At 56.8% G+C, this 22,197-nt stretch overlaps 1 protein-coding gene across 3 annotated transcripts in view; it reads right to left on the bottom strand.

Moving 5' to 3' along the window:
• The window catches only part of Tpcn1 (two pore segment channel 1), a 52,292-nt gene extending 30,209 nt beyond the window's left edge, over positions 1 to 22,083 (bottom strand). Inside the window, exons 1-2 of one of the 3 annotated variants that reach the window (XM_003461357.5) lie at positions 21,904 to 22,083; positions 18,541 to 18,777 (exon numbers count right to left, since the gene is read on the bottom strand). In XM_003461357.5, the coding sequence (XP_003461405.2) occupies positions 18,541 to 18,652 (112 nt within the window). In that variant the 5' untranslated portion in view covers positions 18,653 to 18,777; positions 21,904 to 22,083. Of the gene's footprint in view, positions 1 to 4,550; positions 4,768 to 18,540; positions 18,778 to 21,903 lie in introns of those variants that run through there. The other 2 variants (NM_001278760.1, XM_013151245.3) reach the window with 2 other exon arrangements.
• Between the last annotated feature and the right edge of the window lie 114 nt (positions 22,084 to 22,197).

The raw sequence follows: 22,197 nt of genomic DNA, 5'->3' as shown, positions 1-22,197 counted from the left end.
CTCCTGCGTCCCCATGAAGTTGCTGTTTCTCCTCTCAGACCTGAGGAGACAGAGGTGCTGGGTCCCAAAGCCAGACATGCGGCTGGGCCACCGAACCGAGCCACTTGGGTCAGCAGGTTCAACTCTGCTGGGAATCGGCCTGTGTCCCTCCCTCCCTCCTTCCCTGCAGTCCTGGGGGTTGATCCCAAGGTCTTAGCACTGAGCTACATCCCTGGCCATCAGTGTTCTTCTTGAGACAGCATCTTGCTAAATCTCTCATTTGCCCAGGCTGGGCTCAAACTTGCTATCCTCCTGCCTCAGCCTCCCAGATTGCTGAAGTTATGGGCATACGCCACACAATGCCCATTTCTGAAACAGTGAAACTGCCAGCATGGACAGAAGGTCAAGCCACCACCCTCAGGCAGGATGAGTAACACAGACAGAGTGGGGCAGGCGCCTCAGGCTGGCACCAATGGTAACTGGGGTTGGCACCTCTTTCTGCCCTGCGAGGGATGCATGCGCCTGTGAGTTGCAGCCCAGCTGCAGCAGGGCCCCAGGCTTCCTCCCTGTCACACAGTTCAGATGCCTCTGCAACCCCCATTCCGGGGTCTCCCCTGCATACCCCACCTCATGGCAGCCCTGCTGTGACCAGGGGGCCAGGGACCTCCATGCAGCACACCCACAGCAAGGGGGCTTTCCTGGGAGCAGGGGACCCTCAGCCTTCAATGCGTGTGACACGGTCACTCCTTCCAGAGAATCGATCCCATCAGAGCCCAAACCACCACTGCCCGAGGCCTGAGAGCTGCGGGGGTGGGGAGGAGGCACTGAGCTACAGAGCTGCACACCACGGAGCCCCTCCTCGTGGCAGGCAGCTGGCAGGCCTGGGAGCCCCCGTCCCCTCTCCAGCCTCAGGCTGGCCCTCATGGCACACGCACACGCCTCTCCCAGCTGCTGGCCTGGCCCCAGGATACAGAGTGAACTCTGAAGGGCCATTCTGTAATCCCAGCACTCGGGAAGCTGAAGCAGGATAACTACGAAGTGAGTTCTGGGCCAGCCTGAACTGCAAGGTGAGACCCTGTCTCAAAAAAGACAAAGAACAAAAAAAAAAAAAAAAGACTCGGACTCCTGCTGTTCCCTCTCATGTCCTGTGACCCAGGTCCTCAGCCTGGGCTCCGGCCACTCTGGAGTGCAGCTGGTTAGTAGATCCCAAGGAGCCCCATGCCACACTAGGTGGCAAAAACACAAAACACACGCTCTGTGACCACGGGTCACACTTGTGAGAAGAGACAGTGATGGCCTACGGAGGGCAGGGCGGGGGCTCAGGAGGGGACTGGCCAGGACAGGGAGGCTGTACCTGGTCAGGTCTGGCTGAGCTGAGCTCTGTCAGGCAGAGCTCAGAACCGAAGCACACCATCTTTTATCCTAAATATGACTCGCAAATTAGAAGTAACTCTTCATGGGGATTTAGCTCAGCGGCATAAGCACCTGCCTTGCAATCAGGCAGTCGTGAGTTCGATCCCCGGTACCGATAAAAAAGAAAAAGACTTAAGAAATAACTCTTCATGAAAACATCCAGAAACCAACAGTGCTGCCCCGGGACAGAGCCCAGCGCCTGCACCTCCCACCGCACTGCCCGCTGCAGCAGGCGACCGTGGCATCTCTTCCAACACATTGCTGTGCCCTGCAGATGAACAGCAGCCTATGGGCCCACAGAGAAGCACGCCAGCTCCTGCTGAAATAACAGAACGAGTCCTGGGCGCGTGCTGAGCACCTCATCCTCACAGCAAACCCAGGGGCCACAGCCCCCAACGACCCCCGTGACACTGGGACGGGGGGCCTGCCCGCGGCGCCCACGTTCACACTGCCGGGTGGCAGCACAGTGCTCCTCCAGGTGCTCCCAAGCCACGCAACAGGAAACCCATGACCACGGGCGTGTGGGCGCGTCCATTTCTAGAGATTTGTTTCCTGATGTTTTTATGACTACAGGAGTACAGGCCCTTGGTCAGAGTTTGGGGAGCACCATGGTGGAGGGTTCCTGCTGAGTTCTGGGGTGCTTTATACTGCTGCCTTAGACACGGTGACTGCCAGGTCCAGGACAGACCCTGCAGGCTGCTTCCTTCCTGCCTGTCTACTAGAGATGGGGAAACTGAGGGCCAGGAAAGGGAGATAGCGCCCCCTACAGAACGGAGCAGTACAAAGCCAAGTGAGCCCCACGGGTATCCTGGCCCCTCCAGCGCTTTCCTGAACACCATTTCCCAAGGACCCCTCACCGCAGCAACGTGCAGAGCAGCACCACAGATCCACTGCTGTCACAGGCAACCCCAGTCACTCTCTCCGACTCACAGCAGGTGGAGGGAAACGAGGCCCACAGCCAGACCCCAAATCAGAGTAAGGGGCTGCTCCTTGCAGAGAGTGCCACACCAGTGCCCAGAGTTCAGGAGGCACCGTGACGGGTGGCAGTGTGCTGTCCTTGGCCTGCACGTGTCAGACAGGACAGTTATGTCCACACAGACCCTGGGCAGGAGAAGCCTTGGGACACCAGCATCCTAGCCCTCCCAGGACGACACTGATCTAGGACAAGGGGTACATCTAGACTGTTACATTGGCTTCCCTGTCCATTGTGCATTGCGTTTGTACACTGAAGAATAACAACACATAAACAAGCATAAACATTAGACATCAATTAAACAGTTAAAGTATTATTAAAAGGTGACTTCTCGACGGGCGTGGTAGCTCACGCCTGGAATCCCAGCACTCAGGAGGCTAAGGCAGCAGGATCAAGAAGCTGAGGCAGGAAGATCTTTGGGAGTTCGAGACCAGCTTGGGCTACAAAGTGAGCTCAAGGTCAGCCTGAACTGCATTGGGAGACCTTGTCTCAAAAAAAAAAAAAAAAAAAGGTGATTCTCACCGGCTCTTCTGCTATAGCCTAGCCTGAGCATCTCTGCCCCGGACCAGCGTGACCCCTCGGACCCACTGAGCTCCTTCTATTACTCCTCCTCTGGTCAGAGAACTCCTCCATGTAAACTTTTCAGCTTAGTGTAACAACAGCCCGCAGGATACCAACCTCCTGCAGCAGCATGCACAGCACCCGAAACCTGGGGACAACCCCGAAACCCTCCACGGTCTCTTTGCTGTCATCCTGCCCCAGCCTCCGCTGGCCTCTGTTATTCCTGAACATTCCAGAACTTGCCACCTGAGGGCCTCAGCTTCTCCACTCCCTCTGCCCTGTCTCATCCCTAAATTCCCCAATTGCCGTGTCCCAATAGAGGCTGCCCCCCTATGGCACGGCTCTCTGCCCTCACTCTGCTCGTGCCTCCTTGGGGGCTGCATCGTCCCCTGGAGCTCCAGACGCCCTGACCGGAAGGCCAGCTCCACGGGGGCAGAGACTGCTGCCCATCTAAGGGCCCAGAACAGGGTACGTGGTCAACAAACCTATCTAGACTGTGATGAAGCGGACCTTGCCCTGCCCACCACCCCCACACCCCTATGGGGGGCCCTGGGGACGGCAGAGGGGCACTACGCAGGGCCTGGCCTAGAGAGGGCGGGGTGCAGCCTGGTCTCTGTGTTCTCAGAGATCCTGCTCTGAAAGACTGGACTGCCCGGGGTCTGTTTTACACAAAGGTCATTCAAGGTAGAACCTCGAGGAGAAGAAAGCAAAAGCCTGCTCGGGGCTGCAGCTCGGGGAGAGGAAATCAGGAAACCGGCCTCCCTCGCCCTCCCGCCCTCCCCCTGCCAGGACACACTGTGTTTCCAGAGCCACTCAAGCTTGCACTGTCGGAACTCAGAGCTCAGCAGCTTATGAAGCCCCAAAGGCAAAGAGCAGCGGCTTGTGCATGGCTTGCGCATGGTTCTCACGCAGGGCAGCAGGGCCGCAGGGCTGCGGCTGAAAGGCCCCAGGCCACCCAGCCGCTGAGGGGCTTTTCAAGAGAGCCACAGGTGATTCCCAAAAGCCTCCTTCGGCCTGCGTGAGTGCCGGGCAGCACATCTAGGGATTATGGAAAGGGCACAGGCGGCAGGTGGGAGCCACAGTCCCCCAGCTCTTTAATAAGCAGTGGCCGGTGGCCAAGTCCAGAGCACGGTCGCGCCATCCAGAGGCGGGGCTGCACCCGCAGTGCCAATGCCTGCCCTGGCTGCCTGGTCCGCCCTGACCGCTCTGCTTCTGGGCTGGAGAGGGACACTGCGTGTCCCAAGGCTGCTGTCCAGGTACAAAGTGGTTCAAAGGCTGGCAGCGGGGGTGTGCCAAAGGGGACAGGGCCTAGGAGCTGCGTGCAGGGCTGTCCCCACAACTCCATGGTGGCTGACGGGTCACGGGCACCAAGTCTTTTGCCTGGAAAGCTGCAGGTCCCAGTGCCATTGTACCACCTGCCCTGGTGCCCTGGGTCCTGCCCTGGCCCCCTCTGGCCCACACAACCATGGACTTGCATCTCCAGGAAGAAACACAGGTTCCCAGACCTCCGAGGAAACCAGTGGCACTCATAGGACCTCGGCCCTGGTCTAGCCCCATCCCATAGGCTGGGCCCCCTCTAAAACCATCCCCATTGAACCCTGCAAAGGCGAGGCCCGAAGCCTACCACAAGGGCCCAGTTGGACGAGAAGGGACGACCTCACGGCGGGGCAGTCGGGGTGCTGGCCCTGTAGAGCCTCCTTGGGCAGTGTGACAGCTGGGCCTTGCCTCTGCATGTCCACCTCGCTGGGGGTCGGCCGGCTGGAGGCTGGGGAGCAGGAGGGACGAGCTGTGCGGGTAGAGAAAGCGGCAGCCTCCTCGGTTTCTACAGCAGCCGAGCAGCTCCACAAGCGGCTTCCGAAGGGCCAGTGGAGGCTGCCCAGGAGCAAACGCTCTTGGCAAGCAGCACGATGGCATTCTGCACACCCGGGGTTGGATCCCAGGGGAACAGCGTGTTCAGCACTTGCCGCTCAGGGCAGGGCGCAAGCTCGTGAAAGCAGGCCGAGGGGCAGGCACGCCTCCCAGGCCCCAGACCTGGGCCACGGAACACCACCCATCCCGGGACGCTGGCAATGGCCGGGGAGTAGGTACCAGGAGTAGGTGCAGGCTGGGAAGAAACTGCTGTGCCACCCAGCACCCGCACACCAAACCATGACCTGAACTCCCGCTCGGAGGCGGCGACATGGGGGGTGTAGGCAGCCCACGATGACCTGTTTGCACAGATGGCCACGCCACCACCGTGCTGAGGTAACAGCCTAGACGCTCCCCACAAACAGCTGGCTGCTTCGTACGCAGCCTCTGAAACGACTCTGCGGGGAATCCGGGGGGTTTCCGTTTGCTGGAGCACTGCATGCAGCAGCATCCTAGCGCTGCCGGATAAATAGAAATAGTTTCCATATGCCGGCCATAAAGCTGGTTTCGCAGAGGAGTGGGGTGTGCAGGAGGCGGGGCCGGGCTCAGTGCCTGGCCACCCACCCCAGCCAGCACACGGTGGCCTGGGGCCTTGCTTTCCGCCCTGTGCAGAAAGGTCGCTTTGGCTAAAAAGCTGCTGCTGCTGGGAGGGAGCTGTGATGGTAAAGAGCACAAAGGCAGACTTGGCAGAATGCAGGAGCGCAGAGCGAGGCTGAGACCCCGACGCCACCCTTCCTCTCCCCCCACTGCACTGTTCACGTGCTCACAGCCTCGTGTTCCTGCACACATATATCCATGCTCATCCTCCTTCAGACACAAGGAGCCCCAGCCCACGCAGCCCACCCTCCTGCGCCCCTCTGCTCCTGCCTGCTCGAGATCTTACTCCCCAGAGCCTCAGTTGCTTCACCCGTCAGCTGGGACCAGTGCCAGCTGTGCTCCCGGCATCACAGAAAACAACATTCGAATACCCACAAAGCACTGAGCGCCCTCTGGAAAGCAGCGCCGGGCAGAATGACAACGAGCAGTCACCCAGCCGTTTGCCAGTTGTCACTGAGAGCCCCACTCCCTGGGAAAAAGCTCGAAGAGGAAAGGAAAATAAACCAGACTGAGGCTGCTAAGTTTTACGGGCTCAGCGTCGCCACGGCACTGCTACACCGGCTGGCGCTGCAGGGCCCCAGATGGAAATCAGGCGTGCACTGGCTCAGGGAATGCAGACGGCATGCACACCCTCCCACTCGGGCTCCTCCTTCTGGTAGCCGGCTGTGCAGGGGAAGTGGGACCCCAGTGAAGCCACCAGACTTTGACAGAGCTGGGCAAACAGCATAGAGTCCTCCCAGTTGAATGCCTGGCAGGAGCCCAAGCCCATGATGCCAGAGGCTCGGAACAGGACAGAGAGCTCAATGGGGCAGTCCCACAGGTCAAGCAGGTCTCACAAGGAACTCTGCTTTAGAAGTGGCCAGGAGGATTCTTGGTGCCACCTCCACCTCTGACTTCAGACAGCTGATGGGGACACAAGTGGCCGAACACAGAGGAATTCATCCATGTGACCAGCCCTGGGGGACTTGGCAGGGAAAGAGCCCGATGGCTGAGAGGAGCAGCTGCAAACAGAGGAAATGGAAAGGCAGGAGCCACAGACGTAACAGGCTCCTGGGAGTCAGGGCAGGGACCGGGCAGGCGGTGGAGGCTGGGCTGCCTCTGAGTCATTTAGCATAGCAGAGCCAGCCATCAGTGGTCACCCGTGACCGAGGACCTCACAGGCTGTCCCAAGGTTGTAACTGGGGGGGTAGAAGGCAGGTGGAGGTGAATGGGTGACCTCCTGTGTGCAAACACACGCGGTTAGTTTGAGGAGACAATTCGCTAGCACCTAATGTATACCCGTCAGCACTGCGCCAGTCTGGGACCAGAAACAGTAACATGTGACCCTTGTCCCCACAGACCTCCCACTGGAGGTGACAGGAGGCAGGAGTCCAGTGCACTGAGGTCACTGCTAGGTACAACAGCCATGGGGAGGTAACCACAGCTGCACACAGCTCAGAGGCTCTGGAAGGAGGAGGGACAGGAGCCGTTCAGAGCTGGTCCACGATGTGAGGGGCACATCAGAGACCTGAGCGGGGCCAGGCATACAGCAAAGACATGAACAGCAGGGCTTGCATTCCAGAAGCTTCCAGAGCCTCTCAGCAGGGTCAAGGCTGACACAGCAGGAAGCGGCGACAGCACCTGGTGCTCACCTGGCAGGATGTAAGGGTTTTGGGGTTCCTGGGCCTCACAAACATAAACAATCCTGATGAACTTCTGTAGTACTGCTCCCTGTCTACAGAGGGCAGCAGAGCCCAGAGAGGCTGGGGGACTCACACAGGGCACAGGGGGAAAAGCGGCCAGGCCGGGACCACAGCCCAGCGAGCCCTTCTGTCCTCCACAGCTGCTGCAGGCCGGGTGTCACCACATCACAGAGGTGGACTTGGCCCCTGGGCATACACAGCCAGGGGCTCGGCCTTACGCAGCCTCACTCCATCTCTGCACCACAAAACCAGGGCAGGACATAGCTACCACGGGCCACGACGGTCCCCGTCACTGTCTAGTCCTGGCCAGCCTTCCTGGGCCCCTGCCATTCGGTGTGCCCACATCTACAAGAACCCTTGGAGAGGTAGGACCTGATGCCTCCTCAGTCTGCAGATGTCAGGGCCTGACCTGGAACCATGCAGCCCTCCCCTCGCCACAGGGTGCAGTGACCGGGGCACATCTGTCACCTCCCACTCACCCGCTGAGCACCTGCCAAGCACCAGCCTTTCCCTTTACGTAGGCAGACGTCAGTAAGGGCTGCAGGTGACGCGCGTGCACGCACCCATACAACACACGCACACAAGCCACACACACACACACAGGGCACACAGGCTCCGCTCCGCTTCCCAAGGAAGAGTGCGCACCTGTGCGAACATCTGTCTGTCTCCACGCTGTCTGTCTCCAATGCTGGAAATGCTAACTGTGAACCGCACGGACGGAGGGGGCTACACTAGTCCACTCAGAGGAGAGGTCACACTGCAGACTCGCCCTGCTCCACAACCCCTGGTGTGGGGACCGCAGCAGCCACACGACAGGGACTGAAGGCCCACTCTAGCCCCTGCCCGGGGGCTACCACAGTCACTTCCTGCGGGTGAGGCTGGCTGGGCCAGCTTCTGGGACCACTGGCTGCTCTGTGATAGCTACAGGTAACTCTGTCCCCAGAGCAGCAGGAAGGGGCAGGCGGTCTCTAGGCACAAATACCTCCAGGAAGTGACAGCTGGGAGGTGGCCAGTGTCCTACAGATGGAGGAGATGGAGCTGCTCAAGTGAGCTCTCCCTGCAATGTAGTAGGGATGGCAGTCGCCACTGTCCTACGTGCCACAGCAGTGGCCTTAAGAAGGTGCCTCATGGTCATTATGAGAAAGAGAATTTCCTAAGGAAAGGTTCAAGCCCTAAACCAGAGTCCCTCAGCTATTATTACACAGCGACTCAGGAGAGAGTTGCTATACGTTGATAATAAAACCCTGACCCCTCAGTACTATTTATAATTTCCATTTCTTGAGTAAGTGCTACAATACAACAGGATATAAAATTTCTCAATTTTTTTCTTGTACCGGGAATCAGACTCAGGACCTTGTGTTTTTGCCAGGCAGGCACTTATGTCACCGAGCTGTACTCTGGCCCCTAACCTTTATGTCAACCTCCTCTGTGGCTATCCTGATCCCCATTTTACAGACAAAGAAACCACAGCTCAGGAGGAAACACGCTTAGCGTCTTATCCAATGCTGCTCAGTCACCAAGACATGAGGTTAGAAATTCCACCGCATCCCAGGCGACTGAAGAAACGTGACAGGGCCCCCAGCTGAAGAAATGTCACCGCACCCCAACACGCACACATTCTGGCAGCTAAGAATCTCCCAGGCCAGCTCCACCTCGGGAGTTCCGGGCCCTCCACCCTCTGGGACAGCAAGCGACAGAAAATAGCTCACAGTCACACAGGATGGAACAACAGCCCGGGCCCGGGCAGACTCTGTCTGAGCCTGGTGGGGGGGCCAGGCTGCCTCCGGGATGTGCACAACTGCGACGGCAAACAGCGAGGCGGGCCAGCCAAGTGTGAAGAGCCAAGCCTGCAAGAAGAGGGGACCCTCGAGAGCCACAGACAGAGGACATCAACGCCTGTCGAGAGCCACCCACAAGTGAAAGCCAACACATCCGGCAGCCTGGAGCAGCTCCAAGCCATTAGCACAGTCGCTCCGGCTGGGCTGATTTTCAGCAAGAGCTAGAGGAATAAGAAAGCACAAGAAGAAATGGCAGTGTCCCGAAAGAGACAGAAGAGAGAGACGGGCAGTCTAGGAGTGGCCCAGGGGGCCCCACTGTGAAGGGAGGGAGCCCCAAGGGCCCAACATGGCGGGGACAGGAGATGTACAGACTCTGGGGCACGGCAAACCCGTGACAGAGACGTCTGCATCCACACGGTACTGCTGCAGCTCCGAGGGGAAACGGCCATGACCGCCTGGGCTATTTCTGAGCCGGGCACGTGGGAATGAGTCTCTCCACCCCCCAGATGGCTCCAGGGTGGGCTAAGCTGTGACGCAGTCACCTGGGACCCTTCCACATATGGCACTTCACGTCTATTTATGAGGTGTCCAGCAGATGCACACAAAAACAGGCTTTGAGAGCCTGTACTGTCAGAAAGAGGCAGCCGCCCAACACATCGGCACAAAAAGCCACCACCGCCTACCCTAGGATGACTTTCCCGCCCTGCCCCACCCTACCCAGCTGTGTCTAGAGGGCAGCACGGGGACACAGACAGAAACCCACAACCCGGTACAGCCCCGACCTAACGGAACAGGATTTACCAGGGCCAATTTGACACAGCTGAACGAAGGGTGTGATTCATAATTCTGAGAGGGTTCTTTCCCCACTCAGCCCCGAGGCCTGCAGTTTAAATAATGCAATTCACCAAAATTCCACTTTCTCACAACCTTTGGGAACCTGTCACTGCGCCGAGCAAAGCCCAATTCAATACATCAAGTCCATGACAGGCAAAAGCTGGGCAGAGCAGGGGCCAGACAGCTCTGAGACGTGGCCGCTGCACTACCTTGGCAGGGAGGGCCAGAAGGCACGGTGTGGGGAGAGGGGGGCAGGTCTGCAGCTGCAGGCGCCAAGGCCAGAGAATAGCAGGGCCAGAGCCGGCAGCCAGGGAGGTTCACTAGTGAAAGTGGCTACGGAGGAAATAAATGAGATTACAGGAACATGCTTCGAGACTGTGGATTACTGGTTTTGATTTCTAGGGTGAACTAAGGAAGGGCAGTCAGCCAGGCAGGATGAGGATAGAGTTCTGTCCGGGCAGGGACAGGCCCAGAGTACTGACTCCAATGGAGAAGTCAGCCAAGTGAACTGGGCCACAGTGGTACACCTATCATCCTAGCCCTCTGGGAGGCTGAGGCAGAAGGATCCAAAATTTGAGCGCACCATGGGCAACTAAGCATCCTAGCATGACTGTGTCTTGATATTAAAAAAAAAAAAAAAATTGAAAAGGATGTAACTCCATGCGAAGATTCTAGGTTCAATCCCTGGCACTGAAGGAAAAAAAACGTGGCCACGTAAAGTAGTCTAAGTTCACTGGCTTTAGTGAGACTTCCAGAGCTGGAGGGGCGTGTGCTCCCTTGGGATACAGTCCAAGGAAGGTGGCAGCGGGCACAGGCATTGCGGACTCCGGCCTGCGCTGGCCCTGGTGTGTGCACCTTGTCTGCCTGGGCAGAGTCCTCCGCTCAACCTGCTCACCTGCGGAGGAGGTGACGGCTGGGCTCCCCCCAACCTTTGCAACTGTCCTCAGGCCCTGGGGAAGCTGCCTCCATATGTCGAGGTGCAAAGGATGATCTGTTCGCAGGTTCCTGGATTCGTCATCGGGCGAGGACACCCATGCGTCACTCCCAGCATCTGGTGCACTCCCCGGGTACCTAAGGTTGGGCGCCACCCACCATGGCTCGCCTGCAAGGCTCCCTAAACATGACTGCCTCCTCTACAGAAAAACAAACATGAGATCTCTAAATCACACCTTAAAAAATTAAAATAAAAGGCGCTTGCAGCTGCAGCAACAAAATGCACCCCGCTCCCTTCTGCAGCTTAAGTACAGGGGAGGGACAGCAGAATGCTTTGTAGTTCGTGACCCAAATACCCAAGCCCAACGCAGGAGGTGGCTGTGAGGACGGGTTCACCACAGAGGGGACAGATAAGACCTCGGGGCTGTGGGAAGAGGAGGCAGAGCTCAGCAGCCTGGCTGGGCCGGGACTCAGCTGCAGGATCAGCCTGACACCAAGACAGAAGGTTCTGGGCCGTGTTAGCACACTCCAACCCGGCAGGAACTCATTTGCCAGCTGCATCCCTAACCCTTTTTTCCTATTTTTATTTTTGAGATAGGGTCTCACTAAGGTGCCCAAGCTGCCCTGACACTTGAGCCCCTCCCGCCTCAGCCTCCTAGGTATGGGTGCCACTCAAGCCAGGGCCTCAGCCTCCTAAGTAGCTGGGATTACAGCTGTACCCCTCCTTGCCAAGTCTCAACATTTTCTTTTATTAGCAGTGTGGCCTAAGATTTGGGGGTGCCTTCTGATCCTAAGGGCTCACCGTGGTGGGGTTAGGAAGGCAGGGCAGAGTCGGAGAAGTGGGTAGGGCCAGACGGGAGCCCACATCCTCACTCCGTCCGTCCGTTCTGCTTTGCTTTCAACACGGCTTCCTTCCTGCCCCGCTGGGAGCCTCTGACCTCAGTGGCACATGTCCTCCTCACCCCAGGCGTGGCTCCCGATGAGCAAGGCCAGGCCACACCGTGCTGGAGAAGCTCCAAGGAGGGGCAGGGAGCCAGAGCAGAGCAAAGTCCAGCGCTGGCTCCTGCGCTGCAGCACAGCTGGGAGCTCCCCTCCACCCACCGCCCTCTCCACAGACAAACTCGGCCCTGCAGTCCACGGCGGCCGGTCCTGTCCTTGGTCACCTCCCTGCCGGGACAAACAGACACCCCCACACACAGCTTCAATCCCAAAGTCCAGTGCCATCTGGCGTCCTATGGCAAAACACTTAAGAGGCAAAGAGGAGGCTTCCTGGCTACTTCTGATCCATGGTTTGACTTAATTTGCAGTGGTTCCTCTGAGCAGAGCACGAAAGCTGGAATGGCACCTTCTGAGTCACAGGTCATTAAGTGCGACCCACTGACCGGGCTTTATTCAGCTGGCCATGCTGAGGACATGGGAATCAGCTGGCAGGATTGAAAACTGGAAGGCTCGTAATTAAAAGTACAGGTTCTGACTGCTTTTGAGAAACTGGACAAGGTGGCATTGGCCTGCGATCCCAGGACAACAGCCGGCCACAGCTCAGGGGCAGCTGGGTCTGCCAACAGCACACAGGGGGACCCACGTCTTGGGACTCACACCACGAGGGCACTGCCTGGGAACCTGAGCCTCCTGAGTGGCTCGGGAGAGAAAGGACTGATTTTACAACTAGGTAAAAGGATCCCCAAAAAGCAAATGAGGCAAAGGTGTCCCTGGTACAGAGGCACACGGTCCCGTGCAGGGACCTCCTGCAAGTTCCAACATGGGGTCCCCGCCACTGGGATCCAAAACCTCCAGGGGCGGCCCCGAGCACCCACTGACCTTCCAAGTCAGCCCGAGGCTGCTCCTGACTTTGTCCTTTGTTGACCAGACCCAAATCTTGGCCCCTGCCAGGCCCCATGTTGAGCCCACGATTTCCTGTTCCAAGCACTGAGATGGAAATGGACTCTGCTGCCTAACCTGGGGAGGACACGCACCAGAAGGAACTGTGGCCCGGCGGGTGGGGAAATTGAGGTTTCTCTGTGGTCTGCTTTCACTTCTGGCACCGTCAGCTCTGCTCTTTGTACCACACAGGAGGGAGGTCAAGGTCTGGGGACCCAGTGTGGAATAACATCAGGTAGGGTGAAAAGTTAGAGAGTAAAAAAGACGCACAGCTGGGGCTGCACGTAACAGCAGACGCATGGGGAGGCAGTGGGGTGACACAGACAGCCCCAGCAGGCGCCGCGCACACGGCCTGGCACCCGGCAGAGGTTTGATGGCACGGGGTACTGTGACCATGGTGTGCCCTTTGACTTAACGGGCCTGGGCGGGGAGAGGAGGTTCCTCTCAGGATTAGCCGCAGCCCAGCTAACAGAGTGACTCCTAAGCACAAGGCTGGGGCGGGGGCCATCTGAGGACAGCTGCCCCTCCAGGGCCTCGTCCCTGCTGCTGGTTCTGAGGAGCACGACTTCCTCCCCAGAACACTGTGTTGTAATCTGAGGCACCCCTGGGAGGACACTGCAACCAGAAGCCACCAGAGCCTCTGCTGGGAGCCAGCCAAGCCCGCCTGTGTCCCCTCCCCGCGTCCCTCCCCGACCTGGAGGCCGGGAAGCTGACGCTTCTGGCTCTGTGAAGCTCGTAAAGCTCCTTCGCAGCCCGTGTGAACCCAGCCCTCCCCTGGGCTCCGGGGAAAGCAGGACAGCTGCCACCACCGCCATCGAGATGTGGCAGCCTTCTGTTTGCAGAGGGAGAGATGGCATTTCGTGGCAGGTGGTCCGAGGCAACAGACAGTATCCCCCCCATGAAGATGTGGAGGGCGGAGAAAAGAAGAGGCTTCGTGTCTCTGTTATGAGGCTCCAACCCAGCATGCTGGGTGCTCACTCATTTTAATTGGGGCCACCAATGGCATGGTGACACCCGGCATTCTGCCTCAGCGAGGCCCTAAAACAGCCAGGGGACGGACTCCAGTGGCGCCCAATGCCCAGGCTCCGTGGGAGGCTACGGAAATCTAATTGCTGCCTGGCCTCCAGCTGCCAGGCTGCCCTGGCCTCCCTGCAGGTTGGCCACCACCCACTGGGCCAGGAGGGAGGCAGAAGGGATCCACCTCTTGGCCCAAGTTCAGGACCCAGCTCATGGGAGACACTGCAAAGCTGTAGCCCCATCTCTGGCCAGGACAAGGACATCTGAGGCTCACTGAGTGCAGACCACAGGGTCACACCCGACCACCTGGACTACAGATGCTGTTCTACACATGGGGGCTGAGGCATGGACAGCCCAGCTCTGCACAGGACTAGGGGGCAGCCTGGGCTTTGTCTGCAGAGCCAATTTGCCTACCACATCACCACCCAGGGGACCACAAGTGACAGAAGCTAAGCAAGTCCCAAGGGCAGCCTTTACTCTGACAATATGCTAGAGAGGGCCAGGGATATGGCTCAGTGGCACAGCGCCTGCCTGGGAAGTACAAGGTCATGAGTTCAATCCCCAAGATCCCCCCGCAAAAAATTGCTGGGGATTCCTGGCCAGGAAAGCGCCACAGGGCCAGAGTTCTGCAATGGTGCGTCCCCTTGGGCTGGTCACCTTGTACATATAGCCCTACCACTCCCACCCAGCTCCTCCTGGCACAGGTGCCCACCTGGATGGCGCCTGGTACCAACTGCTCTACCTGCATACAGCCTTTGGTAAAGGGGTCTGGGCATCAGATGCAGGCCTGCCCAGCACCATGATCTTGCCTCCTCGCTGTGCTGTGTCCTGATAATGCCCCAGCATCAAGGTGAAGGAGGGCAGGAGTTCTGCTTTGTCACCGTAGGGTTTGCCCCTTCATCACCAGGAAACTACAGACAACCAGCAGCAAAGCAGCCTCAGCCACCGCCCTGGTCCCCACGGCTTTGCTCATCCAGCAAAGATGTCAGGTGGCTTGAGGTGACCAGAAGGTCAGGTCTGGGCGTGGCCAGAACTGCGCTGGAAAGTCCTCGGCACTGCCCACAGCAGTCACATCTGCTCTCCACTTCCTGACAGCAGCAGGCACGACACGGTGTCTCCAAGCCAGCTGGTGAGCCACCCGATTTCCAAGCTACTCCCCACTCTCAGGCTTCAACACCTCTACGCCCACCTGATCCCCCTGCACTCCCGCCTGTGAGTCACTGTCAGCACCACAGCAGCCACTGCCTCGGCCCTGGATGCGCCCATCTCGGAGAGGATCCACGCTTGTCTGGGCTGAGAAAAGTCAAACCTTCGGGGATCCTAACCACACAGGGCCCTGGCAGGGGGCAAACAGTCACGGGGGACACAGCCCACTCAGGGAGATGACGTGGCTAGAGCTGGGGCCTTTTTAATTAAGGTCAAATGTGGGCGCATGGATGGACCCTACTCCAATAGGACTGGGGTCCTCCCAGCCAGAAGACAGACACACAGGCTGCGTGAGGACACAGCGAGGTGGCTGTCTGCGAGCTCAGCAGAGGAGCCCCAGAGGGATTTCCAGCCTCTACGACCAGGAGAAAACACATCTGTTGAAGCCACCTAGCCCGTGGCGTTCTGTCACCGCAGCTATGACAAGGAGCACGTGGCTACGGAGCCAAGGGAAGGCCTCAGGGGCCAGCAGGTCACCATAAAGGCTCTGGGTGGTTGCTGTCCTTGGCGCTGCCAACTCTGCCGAAGGCCTCTGCCCGCTCTGCCAACCCCTCAAGGGCCCGAGGGAGGCAGTTTCCAGGACAATGAGCGACCCTAGGACAGCTGGAGTTCACAACACTGGTTTTGGAGAAAAGGCAGGACAAGGGCCTTCCGAGGCGAGCACCAAGGCTGCAAGGCCCCAGGGGCCCAGCTCAGTCACTGAAACCACGACTGGAACTGTACAGGCAGCCTGAGGGCAGAGCTCCGAGACACAAAGCTGAACAGAACCCAGGGCCCAGGCCGGGACCAGAGAGCTGGAACTACAATCACCACGGGCAGTAACTGGAGACCCAGGAAGCCTCATCAAGGGACCAGAGCAGGAGAGGGAGGGCGAGCTTAGCTCTGGCCGGAAGGGGAAGTTCAGGAAGGCTTCAGGGAGATAATGTGGTCTGCAGCCTTCCCAAGGCTGAACTGGAATTCACGAGCAAGGGCGGGGCTGGGAAAGACGTCCAGCCCTCCCCACGCCAGAGGTGCGGAGCATCTGGAATGCATGGAGGCTCCTGCCTCCACGCCCCACGATGCCATGGGCCGAGGCAGGAAACAGGAGCAGACAGGCAAGCAGGAGCATCCTGTTGGGATGGGAAGGCCCAGAGGAGCTCTAAGACAGCGAAAATGACCAGGCTGCTTTAGTGCCAGAATGACTGCTCAGGCAGCAGGGACAGGGTAAATCAGTGACAAAATCCAAGCATGAACTATGACCCTGTGCTAGGAGCAGGCACCTCTCCCCGGGGAGAGCCCTGCCCCTCCCCAGCCAGGCTCCCCGGACTCATGCACATATTCCTAGAGGTTTATCAAGTGACCCCTAAGAATTCAAGAAAGAATCCAGGCGTGCTGACACCTGCCTGTGATGCCAGCACTCTAGAGGCTGAGGCAGGATGATTGCATATTCAGGCCCAGCCTGGGCTCCATAGCAAGACCCTGCCTCCAAAAAACAAACAAAGAAAACAGAGTACATGCAAGACAGAAATCTGAGGCACTGATGAACTGTGAAGAAAACACAATGTCCCTGGTGGTCACAGACTTGGTTTTGTTTTTTTTTTTAATCTTAAGAAGCAAACTAAAATAAGCCACTGACTTCAACTTTGGCGAGACAAGAAGGCTTGCCGGCAGCCGATCCAAGGTGCACTTTGATGTCTCTCTGGCCTAGTTCCTACCCAGCAAGCCCTGCCACCAGTTCAAAGCCTGCTCTGACACAGAACAGCATAGCTGTCCCCACTTGCATCCCACGGGAGAGCCAGACCCACCCGCCAGTGGGCCACTGCTTCACGGGGATTTAGAAGCAGCACTCGCAGGACAGGCAGGTCATCACTTAGAATCCCGAGCCCGACTATCAGCAGGCCGCTCCTCTCCACCTCCGGTCCCCTGTGTGCGTGACGGCTCACCAGCTCACTAGCACTGTCTTCTGAAGCTGCAGCTGTGTCACACTGACTCACGTCCCCTGGGAGGACCGACCAGAGAGGCAAAGAACTGTGTGACCCTGGACAGGCCACCTGATCTCCTAAGCTACCCAGGTCTCCTCTTGCTCTGTAAACACAGACAGAACAGTAATTCTGTCTTGAGAGGGCAGGAGGAGGTGAGAGAGAAATGTTAAGAGCTGTCATGCACCAGGCCCTGGGCTGGGCCCAGGACTGCAAAACGTAAAAAAAAAATCAAAATTAACCAATGCGAAGCTAAGGGCTCGCACTCACTTTTATTTTAAACTTGTAAAGGAAAGGGGCTGGGGATTTAGCTCAGCGGCATAAGCGCCTGCCTTGCAAGCAGGCAGTCGTGAGTTCGATCCCTGGTACCGATAAAAAGGAAAAAGACAAAAAAACTTGTGAAGGAAAAGAGAGAGGAGCAAAAGGACAGCGCAGAAAAGCAGAAGGAAAAGAGGAAGGGGAAGGAGGGAGAGAGGATCTGGAATTGTCCCTGAGTTGGAATCTTATTTACCCACATCCTGGCTGGGCAGCCTTGGGAGAGTTGCTTAACCTCTCTGACCCACCCTTTCCTCTTCTGCAAAATGGGGATACTACTGCCTACCTACAAGGGGATCCTACAAGGGAAATAGCTACGACTGAGCTGGACACTGGGCCCATTATTTGCTTGGCCCTGAGTGGTACTCAGGGAAAATCTGGTTTATGGTCGCTTCAGTTTGTGTTTTTAGGTGGTTCTGAGGTTGAAGCCAGGGCCTTCGTACTGAGCTATGTCCTCAGCCCTTTGAACTCTTTCGAGACAGGGTCTCACTAAATTGCTAAGTTGTCTACGATGGATTCAAATTTTGATCCTCCTGCCTCAGCCTCCCAGAGTTGCTGGGATCACGGCCGCATGCTACTTCTCCCAGCGTGGGTTACGTTCTCATCTCTGTAGCAGCAGCTCTGCGACCCCGCCGCAGGCAAAGCTCCCACGGGGAGAGGGCCACACCGCACCCGAGGGACACTGCTCCTTTTCTATCTGCTCCCAGAGAGGCCGCCCGGCTCCAGCCACCAGCTGTGCGCTCTCAGGACAAAGGAGATGGGACAGCCAGGCTCCTGTGTCACTGGTCCCAAGAGGCTCCCCACCACCCCACTGCACAAGGCAGCTAGGGACCCCGTGAAAGGTGAGTTATTTTAAGCCTCTCCTGGGCCCCACAGCCCAAGCAAACCAACAGCTTCGGAACGAAGCCCAGAAAGGTTTTTAAGGCCTCTCGTTCTGCCAGCAACACACTTAACACGTAAAGATGCTCACCACCTCTCTTGGGTTCGCTTTGTGCTAAGCTTTCGTTCAGAGGAAGACAAAGCAAAACCCCCAAAGCCTCCGATCAATGGAACCCAACCACCGCTCGCCCCCTCCGCCCCTCGCTGGCGCTGCCGGGCTGAGAAGGAGCAGAGAAGCCAGAGCGCTGCTTTCCTGCCAACGCCTTCCGAGCGGACAGACGGAGCTGCTGCTGAAATCGGCTTCTTTTTATAACCAGGAATGAGGCAGGGAAGCCAGCCAAGGAGCAGGTTGGCCCGAGGTCCCTGCCAAGCAGCCGCGGAAAAAGCCAAGGTCGGTCAGGCGCAAGGGAAGCAAAGGCCAGAGGGGAGCGAGGGGGCACTGGGGTGGGGATGAGACCCCGGACATCATCACAAAGCTAGCACAAGGCATCCGCAGCCCACAGCCTCCGGGAGTGCTTTCTGCGTCACCACCCGAGGGCTCCAACATGGGGCCAGGTGACAGGGGACCGAAACCCACACCACCTACTGCTGTCTGCTGCCAGGCCCGCCAGCCCCAGCCCCCGGCTCACTTTTGCTTGGCAGCTCCTCCGGGCCCAGGCTGTTGCAGGGAGCTGCTGGGGCGCCGCCACCCTCCTCCATGGTCAGGATGAGGGGCACATCATCGTCCAGATTCACGGCCATGCTCCTCTCTCCCGCGTGCCTCAGGAGGTGATGTCCAGGGCTGTCAACAGTCTCTGGTTCGAGCTGCTTGTCAAAGCCGCAGGCCCCACGGTGCTTCTCAGAAACTCCTCCATTAGAGGCATCTTCTAGGGTTTGGAACATAAGAAAGAAAGACAGTTATTAAAGGGTAACCACCACTGAAAAATACGCGCTGGAGTTAGGAATTAGGTGGTGGGGATGGCTGCACGGTCCTTGCAAAGGTACCAAAAGCCATCAAATTATACGCACTCTTTAAGTGGGATCTTTTTTTTTTTTTTTTTTTTAATCAGTACCGGGGATTGAACTCACGCCTGCCTGCTTACAAGGCAGGCACTTATGCCGCTGAGCTAAATCCCCAGCCCCACATGCACTCTTTTAAATGGTGACTCTTCGGTGCGTGAATTAGACCTCTCTTTAAAAAGAACAATGGTTGAGTTTGAGTCTCAGCACCAAAAAAAAAGAGTGACAGGGGCTGGGGATTTAGCTCAGCAGCACAGTGCTTGCCTGGCAAGTGCGAGGTCATGAGTTCGATCCCTGGTACCAAAAAAAAAGAATGACATCAAGCTGGGCAAGGATGCCTATCTGTCATCTAAGTACCCCAGGAGGCTGAGGCAGGAGGATTGTAACTGCATGCCCAACTTGGGCAACTTAGTGTCTTACAGAGGACGCTGTCTCAAAATAAAAAAATATGAAAAAAAAGCACTGGGGATGTAGCTCAGAGCAAAGGCTTTGGGTTCAATGCCTGCTGTTTTTCAGCCTCTTGGCTAAGATCAAGAGTCTGGGTACAATGCTCAGTACCACACAGTTTAAAAAGAAAAAGTACTAAGGGTATAATAGTGTCAAAACAGCAGACCAACTAGAAGAACAAACACGGAAAAGTTAAAGGCAACTGTGTCTGGCCAAAGAGATTAGAGCAAGTATGTTCCGTCTCCACCTTCTTTTACAGTCTTCTGTTAACTCTGCAAAGATACTAAAGAAAAAAAGGACAGTCAGAGTGACAGTACATGCCTCCTTGCTGTGGCAGGGACTCTACCATGATTGTTTTTCCCACTTGAAATCTGTAAGTTCATTAACATCTCATAATAGTCTCCTACCAAGGTAGGCTTATCAACCCCATTCCAGAGGAAAAAGCCAGACACACAGAGGTTCAGTAATTTGCTGACAACCCACAGCTAAAAAGTCATGTTCTGAACCTCACCATCTGGCATCAAGCCTGGGTTCCTGTTCGTCACAGCACCCCCAAGTCTCCAACATCTGCCTTTTAAGCAACACCCATCTTCAATGACCATTAAAAAGTTAGCACCCCTATCACCAGTGCGTCCCATTAAAAACAAACACAAAAGCAGCTTCAGTTTAACTCTAAGGACCACACACCAACTCTCAGATCCCCCTGAACCAGGCTGGTAAACAACAGATACTGTCATGCAGACACTGTTCTCCTAGCTTTAGGTGCTTGAGAAGAAAAGGAGACAAATATATATATATAAATTTTTTTAAATGATATCCAAATGTTCATCTGTAACTCCAAATTGAAAACACTTGGAACTGGCCGCTAGTTTCTATTTATACGTTCCTGTTTCCTCCAAGGAGGACCAAAAGAACCAGAGACTCAGCAGATTTCCCCGCAGACTTCTGAACTTGAAAACAGCGGCAGGTCCCTTCCTCAGGCTGTATTCTCTGTGCTCTACTGACTTGTCTCTAAACTGACCCGCGGAACTGACCAGCAGGGCAACAGACTTTTTTCCAGATCATCAGGTAACTCAGGGCACATCTCTGTGCATGTATGCGGAAAGGTACATATTTTTTAAAATAAGGCAGCAGGAATAAAACACTGCTGCGTGTTGCTAAGCCCACAGCAATCTGCCCACCGAACTTCCTAAGAGAGGAGTTTTTAAAGTTTTCTCCCGATCTAAGGATTTCTTTTGCTCTTCAATGAGGCGGGAAAGCAGGCTCAACTTTTTACCAAGGAGATCTTCAAACATATTCACGAGCAGAGAGAATATCTTAAGTGAACTTGCATGTGTTGCCTGGCTTTGCCACTGATCTCCTTCTATTTGTTTTGAAGGCTGGAGACTTTACCAACCCCCTAACTCATCAGAGGCTACAGGGCCAGAGATTGAGCTCAGTGGCATAAGCGCTGTCTGGCAAGCTCGAGGTCCCAAGTTCAATCCTCAGTACCAAAAAAAAAAAAAAAAAAAAAGAGGTTTCTAGACTTCGTCATATTACCAAAATAGCTGGTGGTCTTACGGAAGTCTGCTTGTTTATACTCAGTGTCTGAGTCAGTGGCTCTCTGGGTCAGGGTGATTCTGCCCCCAAGGGACCTCACTGTTAGGAGATATTTTGAACATCACAGATGGGGTGACTGCCAGTGAGCAGAGACCAGGAAAAACATCCTACCATACACAGATGAGCCTCACACACACAAGTGATGCGGCTGGAAACACCAAGGGTACTGCTGGTGATGAGTCCTCTCTTAGTTAATATCCCCTACCTTACAGAGGAGGAAACTGAGGCTTGAGGCTTAGAGTCGTTAAATAGTCTTGTAAGTGAACAGCAAGGAAGTGGTACAGAAGCCAGGTTTCAACCCAGATAGGCTGAATTCTGAGACACTCCTTGGTTGACCATTACTGTAACCACTCCCGAACCAGTTCTCCAATTTGAATCCAAACCCATCAAAGAAAAATGAGGCCCAGAGAGGGGAAGGGACTTGCCCAAGGTCGCACAGTGCAGGTGCAGAGCTAGAACTCGGGACTCCTGAGTGCTCGCTCTGTGCTCTTCTGCAGGCTTTACATCTGTCTCCCTCTGAAGGACCCCAAAGGTCACCCCTGGGGAAAGGTCCCGCGGGCACTGTGCTGGCTGCCATCACGCCGCCCTCTGGGACAGTCTGACCCGGGCAGACAGTCTCCTGCGGGGTGAGCTGAGGACGCTGACGAGGTGACAGGGCAACAGAGGGAGGCTGAGGCAGGAGTGCCGCCGCGCTGCACGTGCTCCGCGTGCTCAGAGGGGCCCCACGTGGGGGTCGCCCAAGAAGCCAGGGGCGGGAAAAGATGTGCACACCCCCAGCACCGTTTAGAGGGAGAAAAGTGGAGCATTTTCTTCCTCGAGAGCCCGACGGGTCCACCCCGCCAGCCTCCCACACCCAGGCGCCCAGTCCCAACCTCTCTCCGCACCCTCTCACCCCTGACCCCTGCCCTTTCCCTCGGACAGAGCCCTCGCGCCCTCTGGATTCTTACACGCGCCGCCCTGGGAACCCGGACCGCGCACTGGGGTCCGCACACCACAGCACAGCCCGTAGGCGCCACTGCCAAAGCCCCGAGCCCGGAGCTGCCGCAGACCCTACAGCCGCCGATACTCCAGCCGCTGCCACCACTGCAGCTGCGCCAGCTCTTGCCTCCACCGCCTACTGTCCTCTCCACCCTACCGGCCCCGCCCCACTTCCTCTCCGCCGTGGTCCATTGGGCGCCTGGGCTGCCATGCTGAAGTCTTATTGGTTAACACTTACGTCCTTCCCCAGTTCTCATCCATTG

This window comes from Cavia porcellus, unplaced genomic scaffold, assembly GCF_034190915.1.
Source record: "Cavia porcellus strain 051 isolate PalLab524CR breed Dunkin Hartley unplaced genomic scaffold, mCavPor4.1 scaffold_16, whole genome shotgun sequence".
NCBI lineage: Eukaryota > Metazoa > Chordata > Mammalia > Rodentia > Caviidae > Cavia > Cavia porcellus.
Note: the sequence above shows the minus strand (reverse complement) of the source record. Positions and strands in the feature narration are given on the sequence as shown.